This window comes from Leuresthes tenuis, unplaced genomic scaffold (genome assembly GCF_036924035.1).
Source record: "Leuresthes tenuis unplaced genomic scaffold, fLeuTen1.0.hap1 SCAF_15, whole genome shotgun sequence".
Taxonomy (NCBI): Eukaryota; Metazoa; Chordata; class Actinopteri; order Atheriniformes; family Atherinopsidae; genus Leuresthes; species Leuresthes tenuis.
In genome coordinates this window covers 1301527-1313073 of record NW_027325369.1, presented here as the reverse complement: position 1 = coordinate 1313073, position 11547 = coordinate 1301527, and the positions used below count along the sequence as shown (strand labels likewise).

Genomic DNA, 11547 nt, shown 5'->3' with positions numbered 1-11547 from the left:
AAAATGGCCTTCAACGTACTAGAATCCAGAGGTTGTGACTGAAACCTTTAGGAAACATTGTGGAGGATGACTGTAACAGAAGGCTGCTGGGTAAAAGTGAACTGTATAAATGTTCTTTGTGTGTAACCTGAGCCCTTTTACTTCTGCAAAGTGTAACCAATGCTTCAAGGAATCAGAAGGAAGTTTTTCACCAAGTTTTGTTGAGAAGAAATAAGTGGAACGATTGCGACTCGCTCCCAGAGATCTGGTTGCTTGTTTTTCTCACGAGATCTGGCAACACTGACCACTTCCTGTTACCAGACGTTCGCAGCCATGATGGTGGGTCTCTCACTCTGTCCTCTGCCCGCACAGTTTTTGTCATCTGAACGATGGGGCACGGCCAGCCATGCTGTTGTAACTGCTTTAACTTTGGGGGGGTCTGTAAACTAATGGCTCCGTGTTTCTGTCTCCGCAGCAGGAAGGGCTGGACGACGGTCCCGACTTCCTTTCCGAGGAGGACCGGGGGGTGAGTGCGTTCCGTCCCGTTTGCCTTGTATTCGTGAATCCGTCTGCCTGTCTGCGTGTGTACACAGTCGTCTGCTACGATTCGGTTCCGTTCGGCTAAGCAAAAGCAGTGAGTTAGCTTTGGCTGTTTTTCCAGCCTGGTTAGCCGTCCCGGCTAATGTTAGCTTCATGCTAAAGTATTTAGCCTTTCAGCTTTAGTCAGACTGGGCTCCCGGCCCGGAGTCCAAACGAGCCATATGCACTGAATGCAGCCACAGGCCGTTAGCTTCAGCGGCTAACGGAGCTACCAGATTCATGTGACAACCCGCTCTGCTGCTCGGTTTCACGGCATTCATGAGCTGCTGTTTGAGCCCTGTGGTCGCCATCAGACTGTCACATGACCTACTTACGCCCAGTCCCTGTGTGTGAGCTCCTGTCGCTAATTTCGCAGAAGTGCGGCCTTGTGTGTTGTCACACGCTGGGATTTCACCAATACTCTGTGTGCAATGGAAAAAAATACTGAAAAATGACGAAAGGTTGGCCTTTTTCCCAGTCTTCCTACCATCTGCAGTTACCTCCTGTGTTCATGTTCAGGATGAGAGCGTTTCCACAGCATGCCACAAAACGGGCCACTGGCTCCTGGTCCTCAACCCCCTGAACCCCCCCCCCAGTGTGACAAACTGTGAACCAGGTGGTGGTGGAGGCCTCCAGCTGTATTTTCTGGAGCTTCTCACACAGCAGTGCAGTTAAGGGTGAATGCAGCCACCTCATAAATCCCACAGGCATCCAGTGATCTGCCATGACACCCCGTCTGATGCGTGCACGCTAACTGGAGGTTGAATCAGCCGACGGGCTGAAAAATGCCCATCCTGTTGATATATTCACTGCTTATCTTTGCTTGCAAGAACATGGAACCGGTGTTCTTTGAGCCTGCCTCACTGTAAGACCGTGTTTTCCACAGTCTTTCTGTCTTCGCTGCTGTGAGTTCCCCCGCTGTGGGGCTGGTAAAGGACTCTCGTGCACCAGCCTTTTACATGTCAGGTTAAAAAAAACACCTCAGTTTTGTCCTAGTTTTATTGGCACCTTCCAGATGAATTTGGACTGTCTCCAGCAAACTGTTGGGTGAAGGCAAACGGGTGTAGCAGCTTGGGTTTGCACTCAAACACATTGATGTCAGCAGAAGCTCAGTGAAAGCTTCAGTAAGTTGATTAATGGGACTTAAACACCTCCAGATGAACCGTTCAGATCACCTGTTTGGAATAAAACTTGCTATGATCTACATCTCACTTCACAAAGATCATGTTTGGGTGCAGATTCAGAGATTTTCAGTAATTTAGCCTTTCTTTTCTTCTATTCTGACCAAATGTTCGTGGAGCTGAAGGCCCCTGGACACGATGCTTTTAGGCAGATGTGAATACGTGTCATTAGACTGAGAGGAAACGGTTTCTTTGTTAGCGTAGCGGGTGCTAACTGTCACTTTGATGCAGGCCGGGTTGATGTCAGTCATGTCCTCTGAAAACTGGAAGTGATGGATTATGGGATATGTGTCTGTCGTCCTCCTGCAGCCACGGGCAGTCAACGTGGATCTGGAGATGGATGCTACGCTGCAGGTCGACATCTCTGACGCTCTGAGTGAGAGAGACAAGGTCAAATTTACTGTCCACACCAAGGTGAGATACCCAGCTGCACTGTGCCAGAGTGGACCTCCGGTTCTGTTAGAACGCACCGGTGACACGCTTGATGTTTCCACAGAGCACGCTCACCAACTTCAAACAGAACGAGTTCTCTGTGGTTCGACAGCACGAAGAGTTCATCTGGCTGCACGACTCGTTTGTTGAAAACGAAGACTATGCAGGATACATAGTAAGAGAAAATGCTTCTTTCTTTCTTTAGATTTCTGTCGTTTTCCTAAATGTTCTTGAAATGTTTGTCCTGTGCTTTCTTTCTTTGGAGATAACAGTGCAGCAGCTCCCTTCCTTCCATTAGTTTGATTTGATTTAGATCATTTTAACAATGAATTTTGATCAAAAATGGGCAGAAACGGGATGAACCGACGCTGGTGTTGTATTTGTGTAGATTCCCCCAGCCCCTCCGAGACCTGACTTTGATGCATCCAGAGAGAAGCTGCAGAAGCTGGGGGAGGGAGAAGGATCCATGACCAAGGAGGAGTTCACCAAGATGAAACAGGAGCTGGAGGCGTGAGTGAACACAACAAGCTGGTTCTCAGGTAGCTGGTAAATCCCTGCACTGACTGTGGTGTGTTGTCATTCAGAGAGTACCTGGCCATCTTTAAGAAGACCGTCGCCATGCATGAGGTCTTCCTGTGCCGTGTGGCTGCTCACCCTGTCCTCAGGAAGGACCTCAACTTCCATGTCTTCCTGGAGTACAACCAGGATGTGAGTGTCGGCTCTCGTATTTATCAGACAACTACTTTGGATTAACATTAAAAAAAGAACTAAGTGCTTTCTGCAAGTCTGCTTAAAACAGCCAGTCATCAGGTGGATGGTCAGGTCTGTGTGAGGAAGCATGATGGCACAAACTGAGGTGGAGAGGAAAGTATTGTGTGCGTAGGTTTGCCGAAGTTAGACATTTGGAACGCTTTTCATTTAGAAATGAAAGGTCTGATGTAGCTAAAGCACGTGGCTATATAACCACCTCACTGTGTAAAATACCCTGTGTTCAACCCAGACTGAATGGAGTGGCAGCTCCACCTCCCATCACTGTTTAAGAGGTGGAGCCAAAAAGAATATCTGGTCCATCTGCAGAATCAGTCCTGCATCGTGTTATTAGAGGCTGTTCTCTTTCCTGTCAGTCACAATGTTGTCATGACATTACCTTGGCCTCCAGCTGATGGCAAAATAGCTTATTCTGTCATAAACATATCTCCTCTTTTGGAGGTAGGAAGTTAACTTAGGAAAATGCCAAATAAATGCATATAGTTCATAAAAACACTATCTAAAGTAAAGGTGGGACAGCATAGGGTGGGATAGCCTTTGACCCTTAGGGTGGGATAGCGTTTGACCCGTAGGGTGGGATAGCGTTTGACCCGTAGGGTGGGATAGCGTTTGACCCGTTGGGCGGGATAGCGTTTGACCCGTAGGGCAGGATAGCATGTGACCCGTTAGGCGGGATAGCGTTTGACCTGTTGGGCGGGATAGCGTTTGACCTGTTGGGCGGGATAGCGTTTGACCTGTTGGGGGGGATAGCGTTTGACCCGTAGGGCAGGATAGCGTGTGACCCGTAGGGCGGGATAGCGTTTGACCCGTAGGGCGGGACAGCGTGTGACCCGTTGGGCGGGATAGCGTTTGACCCGTAGGGCGGGACAGCGTGTGACCCGTTGGGCGGGATAGCGTTTGACCCGTAGGGCGGGACAGCGTGTGACCCGTTTGGCGGGATAGCGTTTGACCCGTAGGGCGGGATAGCGTTTGACCCGTAGGGCGGGATAGCGTTTGACCCATGGGGCGGGACAGCGTTTGACCCATGGGGCGGGACAGCGTTTGACCCATGGGGCGGGATAGCGTTTGACCCGTGGGGCGGGATAGCGTTTGACCCATGGGGCGGGATAGCGTTTGACCCGTGGGGCGGGACAGCGTTTGACCCGTTGGGCGGGATAGCGTTTGACCCTTAGGGTGGGATAGCGTTTGACCCTTAGGGTGGGATAGCGTTTGACCCTTAGGGTGGGATAGCGTTTGACCCATGGGGCGGGACAGCATTTGACCCGTAGGGCGGGACAGCTTTTGACCCGTTGGGCGGGACAGCATTTGACCCGTGGGGCGGGATAGCGTTTGACCCGTGGGGCGGGACAGCGTTTGACCCGTTGGGCGGGATAGCGTTTGACCCTTAGGGTGGGATAGCGTTTGACCCTTAGGGTGGGATAGCGTTTGACCCTTAGGGTGGGATAGCGTTTGACCCATGGGGCGGGACAGCATTTGACCCGTAGGGCGGGACAGCTTTTGACCCGTTGGGCGGGACAGCATTTGACCCGTGGGGCGGGATAGCGTTTGACCCATGGGGCGGGATAGCGTTTGACCCGTGGGGCGGGATAGCGTTTGACCCATGGGGCGGGATAGCGTTTGACCCATGGGGCGGGATAGCGTTTGACCCGTAGGGCGGGATAGCGTTTGACCCGTAGGGCGGGATAGCGTTTGACCCGTAGGGCGGGATAGCGTTTGACCCGTTGGGCGGGATAGCGTTTGACCCGTAGGGCGGGATAGCGTTTGACCCTTAGGGCGGGATAGCGTTTGACCCGTGGGGCGGGATAGCGTTTGACCCGTTGGGCGGGACAGCATTTGACCCGTAGGGCGGGATAGCGTTTGACCCTTAGGGTGGGATAGCGTTTGACCCTTAGGGTGGGATAGCGTTTGACCCGTAGGGCGGGACAGCTTTTGACCCGTTGGGCGGGACAGCATTTGACCCGTAGGGCGGGACAGCTTTTGACCCATGGGGCGGGATAGCGTTTGACCCTTAGGGTGGGATAGCGTTTGACCCTTAGGGTGGGATAGCGTTTGACCCTTAGGGTGGGATAGCGTTTGACCCGTAGGGCGGGACAGCTTTTGACCCGTTGGGCGGGACAGCGTTTGACCCGTAGGGCGGGATAGCGTTTGACCCTTAGGGCGGGATAGCGTTTGACCCGTAGGGCGGGATAGCGTTTGACCCGTTGGGCGGGATAGCGTTTGACCCGTAGGGCGGGATAGCGTTTGACCCTTAGGGCGGGATAGCGTTTGACCCGTAGGGCGGGACAGCTTTTGACCCGTTGGGCGGGACAGCGTTTGACCCATGGGGCGGGATAGCGTTTGACCCTTAGGGTGGGATAGCGTTTGACCCGTAGGGCGGGATAGCGTTTGACCCGTTGGGCGGCATAGCGTTTGACCCGTTGGGCGGGACAGCGTGTGGCCCGTAGGGCGGGATAGCGTTTGACCCGTAGGGCGGGATAGCGTTTGACCCGTAGGGCGGGATAGCGTTTGACCCGTAGGGCGGGATAGCGTTTGACCCGTAGGGCGGGACAGCGTGTGACCCGTAGGGCGGGATAGCGTTTGACCCGTAGGGCGGGATAGCGTTTGACCCGTTGGGCGGGACAGCATGTGACCCGTAGGGCGGGACAGCGTTTGACCCGTTGGGCGGGACAGCGTGTGGCCCGTTGGGCGGGACAGCGTGTGACCCGTAGGGCGGGACAGCGTGTGACCTGTAGGGCGGGACAGCGTGTGGCCCGTAGGGCGGGACAGCGTTTGACCCGTAGGGCGGGATAGCGTTTGACCCGTAGGGCGGGATAGCGTTTGACCCGTAGGGCGGGATAGCGTTTGACCCGTAGGGCGGGATAGCGTTTGACCCGTAGGGCGGGACAGCATGTGACCCGTAGGGCGGGACAGCGTTTGACCCGTTGGGCGGAACAGCGTTTGACCCGTAGGGCGGGATAGCGTTTGACCCGTTGGGCGGGATAGCGTTTGACCCGTAGGGCGGGATAGCGTTTGACCCGTAGGGCGGGATAGCGTTTGACCCGTTGGGCGGGATAGCGTTTGACCCGTTGGGCGGGATAGCGTTTGACCCGTAGGGCGGGACAGCGTGTGACCCGTAGGGCGGGACAGCGTGTGGCCCGTAGGGCGGGATAGCGTTTGACCCGTAGGGCGGGATAGCGTTTGACCCGTAGGGCGGGATAGCGTTTGACCCGTAGGGCGGGATAGCGTTTGACCCGTAGGGCGGGATAGCGTTTGACCCGTAGGGCGGGATAGCGTTTGACCCGTTGGGCGGGATAGCGTTTGACCCGTTGGGCGGGATAGCGTTTGACCCGTAGGGCGGGATAGCGTTTGACCCGTTGGGCGGGATAGCGTTTGACCCGTTGGGCGGGATAGCGTTTGACCCGTAGGGCGGGATAGCGTTTGACCCGTAGGGCGGGACAGCGTTTGACCCGTAGGGCGGGATAGCGTTTGACCCGTTGGGCGGGATAGCGTTTGACCCGTTGGGCGGGATAGCGTTTGACCCGTTGGGCGGGATAGCATGTGACCCGTTGGGCGGGATAGCGTTTGACCCGTTGGGCGGGATAGCGTTTGACCCGTTGGGCGGGATAGCGTTTGACCCGTTGGGCGGGATAGCGTTTGACCCGTAGGGCGGGATAGCGTTTGACCCGTAGGGCGGGATAGCGTTTGACCCGTAGGGCGGGATAGCGTTTGACCCGTAGGGCGGGATAGCGTTTGACCCGTAGGGCGGGATAGCGTTTGACCCGTTGGGCGGGATAGCGTTTGACCCGTTGGGCGGGATAGCGTTTGACCCGTAGGGCGGGATAGCGTTTGACCCGTTGGGCGGGATAGCGTGTGACCCGTAGGGCGGGACAGCGTGTGGCCCGTAGGGCGGGATAGCGTTTGACCCGTAGGGCGGGATAGCGTTTGACCCGTTGGGCGGGATAGCATGTGACCCGTTGGGCGGGATAGCGTTTGACCCGTTGGGCGGGATAGCGTTTGACCCGTTGGGCGGGATAGCGTTTGACCCGTTGGGCGGGATAGCGTTTGACCCGTTGGGCGGGATAGCGTTTGACCCGTTGGGCGGGATAGCGTTTGACCCGTTGGGCGGGATAGCATGTGACCCGTAGTTGAGGTGACTAGAAGTTTGCTCCCCATGTGTACAGAGGGATTCCCCCATATTCTGGAGAAGGCATTTGAGGTGTTGCTCAGCTGTTGTTGGGTGACTTCCAGATAGTGTTGAGTTCTGGAAAGTGACTGCAGGTTATCGTGTCGTCTTCATGGGCCACAGATGGAGAGGATGGCAGACAGCAGAAATGATCTGCAGTAGCCAAAGGAAGGGGCGTGACCTCTGACCTCCTTCTGTCAGTGCGTGTTGTTGTGTGATCTCAGATGTTCTGCCTCTTACAGCTGAGCGTACGAGGGAAGAACAAGAAGGAGAAACTGGAGGACTTCTTTAAGAACGTTGTGAAGTCGGCAGATGGTGTCCTGGTGGCCGGAGTCAAGGTGACAACACAAAAGCCGGAGTTCAGAGCCTCCAGCTGACCTGGATTATTCCATAACTGTTTTCTGTTTTCGCTCTTCTCTGTCGGTGTTTCAGGATGTGGATGATTTCTTTGAGCACGAGAAGACATTTCTGTTAGAATACCACAACCGAGTCAAAGACTCTTCGGCCAAATGTGACAGAATGATCCGCTCGCACAAAAGTAAGAACAAAGCATTACATTTTGTAGAAGTTTTCCCTGTAGTCTCGTATGAAATCTTCTGTTCACACATTCAGTTATAACGCTCCTCCTATTGTGGAAGACAGAGGCAGAAACTCAGCTAAGATCAAACGGTGTGTTAAGCTCATTAATAGTCCTCTATGCGGTGGTTAATTGCCTGGATGTTCGGTTGGGCAGGATTCAAACTAACAATGAGGTGAACAGTGTGCATCAGCAGGCTGGTGATTCATCAGAGTCTGTTCAGCCATGTGAAGCTAACCCTCATCACGCTGTGATCTCACAACCTTCAGATTATTCTCACCTGAAACGGTCGCCCCAGGGTTACACCACTGAAGGGGCTGCTGTTTTTAAGCATCCTGTGATGTTTCTACTTGTTTAGATGCTGCTGATGACATGAACAGGATCGCCTCATCACTCTACACGTTAGGAACTCAGGACTCCACAGACCTCTGCAAGTATGGACCAACCAACCTTTGACAAACATTCAACAAACTCACTTTGGAGCCTGGTCTGGCTGCTTTGGTCACACCTTAAGACACATTAGTTGTGGCGATGCATGCAAGGCCTCACCTGCACACGATGCACCCCCCACCGCAGTCCTCTCCGCTCCTACACCCGCCCCCTTGCTTCGAACACTTTTGCCGGTTACTTTTCTTATCCGGGTATAAGTCTGGTACCACAGCATCCTGGAGGACGGATCCAGGTTTTTTCTAAATTTCTGAGGGCAGGCGAGACATTTGCATGTGTGATGCATGTCATACACGTGGTGCACAGTGTGTAGCATGCCTTGTGTGTGTTTCTGAGGAGGCTGACAGCCGCTTTGTTGATTTGTCGCCTGTTTCTTCCTTTGAAGGTTTTTCCTGAAGGTGTCAGAGCTGTTTGAGAAAACTAGGGTATGTGTTTCTTCACACCTGATGAGCTACGCCGACAGGCTTGTTCGTGTGCTTTTGGTCACATTCCATCTGCTAATTGTTTCTTAATTGTTATTTTAAAGAAAATTGAAGCCCGGGTAGCAGCAGATGAAGATCTGAAGCTGGCTGACCTGCTCAAGTATTACCTGAGAGAGTCGCAGGCTGCGAAGGTCTGAGCGCTCACAGGCAGTGAAAAGTCGATATTTAGTGAAATGCTTTGGTGAAAATGTTGATTTGAGTTTCTGACTCCCCACAGGACTTGTTGTACCGAAGGAGCCGGGCTCTGGTGGACTATGAGAATGCTAACAAAGCTCTGGATAAAGCGCGAGCTAAAAACAGAGACGTCCTGCAGGCTGAGACCAGCCAGCAGCTCTGCTGCCACAAGTTTGAGAAGATCTCAGAATCTGCCAAACAAGGTGCGTCCTTTGTTGCGTAACTGAATGCCTTAAACTTAATTTATTCTTGAGCGAATCCATATCCGTGTACATCTGAGCAGAGTGCTGTTCATCACACGGTTGTGACTCCATAACAGCGGCAGTTAACATCAGCATGGAACACGGTCACATGCAGCCTGCTTGGAGGAAGTTAATTCAATTCAATTTAGTTTTATTTATAAAGCCAAAGCACAACGAATGTCATCTCAGGACACTTCAGTAATACAGTCCAGTTCAAGCCAGTTAGAGGCCAACTCATTGTAATCATAATCCAATGAATTCATTTCAGAATAATCCAATGAATTCATATAGAGCCAATTCAAAAACAACATCCTCGCTAAGGAAACCAACAGATTGCACCGAAACTTCTCTTTGGTCCAATCCCCCGTCCTAAAACTCTCTTTTAACAGGAAGAAACCTCCAACAATTCAATCAGAAGTTATCTTTCTTTAAAGCTTCAGGTGGTAACTTCAATTAAAGGGTGATTCTGGTGATATTTCCTAAAACTGTGCCTATGTCCAGGCGGGGGGGGTGTGCTTTGTGTTGCTTTTGGTCTGTATATTTCTAATAGCTCAGATTAGTTGTTTTTGTGACAAACTGACTGTAGCTGTTACACTGTTGGTTTTACGTTCTCCCGATTTGTTTCTCTTTTGAACAGAGCTCATAGACTTCAAGACACGGAGAGTGGCCGCATTCAGGAAGAACCTGGTGGAGCTGGCAGAGCTGGAGCTCAAACATGCCAAGGTACTGAAGCCTAGCTCAGGGCCAGCCTGGCGTTGCATTCAGAGGACCGCAGTCACAGGCTGGAGAAACAGCCTTTAACACATTCATCCCACAGCCTCTGAGTCCCAGCTGAGTCGTGTTGGACGGAGAGCTTCGCTGCTTCTCCGGGAACATTTGGTGGTGGTTTCTGACTAGGGACCAACCTAGGAACATTAACGTGTAACTTTGAACACATACTTGTGAATTTTAACTGGCTTCATGATTGGATTTGAAACATCTAAAAATACATCTTGGTGTATTGCTTCCTCAAACTACGGCTAACTTTTCTGTTCATAAAGGTAATTCCCTAAGTTGTCGGTGCATGTTTTCAGCACCTGAGTGGCCCAGCTCAGAGCTGTGCGGGGGGGTGCTGCCTCTGTCCACCAGCAGCAGGGTTTGGAGCTGATGCTGGATCTTTCGCTGACCCTGACCCTGCCTTCTCTCTTCCAGGGAAACCTCCAGCTACTGCAGAGCTGTTTGGGCGTACTGAAAGGAAACACCTAAGTGTCCAACCCTGCCCACCGCCAGCTGGACACGGCCGTTCGTTGTGAGGTGGGAGCCAGTAAGGCTGGACGAACGACACTGAGAACTCTGGGCCAGAGAGAGAGAGAGAGAGACAGCAAAGGGTTCACAATTGACCGGAAGTCTGTTTTCTGCATCACCAACAACTAAAGCTCTCCTCATCATTCTCCTAACTCTCTCCCTGTCTCTCTGAAGCACCCGCTCTCGTCTTGCTGGTTCAGAATTAGACCTGCATGACTGTACTTCCTACAGGTACCACAGAAGCACCTGGGTCCGTTTGAAGCTTTCTTTCTTTCTTAATCTCTCCCTCCTCCCTGAGTGACATTCATATGAAAGGCTTCCACGTTATGAGCTCTGTTGGACATCATTAACACGGTTAAATACTTGAGTTGAGTTGTATTCCTTTCCTTTTCTGTTCGGTGAGAGGCTCGCTGTGAGGTGATGGAGCTGATGTTGTAGGGTGTGACGCAGCAGATCCTCCTTATGGAGCAGAATAGAAACAAAGCTATGAATGTCACTCAGAGGAACTGAAGCCCATCTGCTCTCACGGTTCCACGTGTGGTCGCCACCCTCCCAGCCAACCACCCCATCATCCTCAGTGACCTAATGCCAGGACATTCAATATGCTTTGTCTTTAAAGGAAGCTCTAAAAATATCCCAGAGAACAGAGTGGAAGCTGGATCTCTGAAGCATTACCCGCTCTGACGCTTTCTGGCACAGGACGGCTGTCTCGTTACGAGATGGCTCCTGACTCTGAAGTCTTATGTTAGGGACGTTTGTCCAGTTGCCAAAATGTTAAAGTTTTAAGGCACCTAAAGGAAACTCTTTGAATTGATGTAGAAAACTGGAGCCGGTTTAACTGGTGTTTTTTTCCGTAGTCTGTCCTTTCTGCGGCGTCCGTCTGTCCTCCTCTTCCTGCTCCTTTCCCGTTAGTTTTGGTGGTGCTTGTTTTCCTGGGAATTGTTAAATGTATGCTGCTGCTGTGTGATGGTGGAGGCCAGCCCTTGGTTCCTGTTCTCATTAAAATGTAATAAAATAGAAAAGCCTTGTACATGTTTGTATTGACTAATGAACGCTAATCATCGCTGTCGCTTGGTTTTCTCTGATGAGCTTTGTCATTCCAGGTGGTGGAGCTTCAGTCTTTTTGCCTTAAAGTCAGTCAGTTGCTTCGTTTGATTAATTGCTAACAAATAGAAGAAATCCCGGTTTTTGTCCCCATTCTGTGTTTTTTTTTTTAAACTGCACTGTATATGAATGTTTT

General features: G+C 52.0%; 1 protein-coding gene across 2 annotated transcripts; it reads left to right on the top strand.

Annotated features, from left to right (window-relative positions):
- Positions 1-219: 219 nt before the first annotated feature.
- Positions 220-11108, top strand: snx6 (sorting nexin 6). Of its 2 annotated transcripts, none has more exons than XM_072365168.1 (14): positions 220-318; positions 455-505; positions 2049-2153; positions 2236-2346; positions 2560-2681; positions 2756-2879; positions 7344-7439; positions 7534-7639; positions 8037-8112; positions 8511-8550; positions 8652-8738; positions 8825-8984; positions 9661-9746; positions 10215-11108. In XM_072365168.1, the coding sequence occupies exons 1-14, from the start codon at positions 313-315 to the stop codon at positions 10266-10268; spliced, it is 1224 nt and encodes a 407-aa protein (XP_072221269.1). In that variant the 5' UTR covers positions 220-312; the 3' UTR covers positions 10269-11108. The 2 variants fall into 2 exon arrangements, with proteins under 2 accessions (XP_072221269.1, XP_072221270.1); XM_072365169.1 differs by having other exon boundaries at positions 297-318; positions 458-505.
- Positions 11109-11547: the final 439 nt, after the last annotated feature.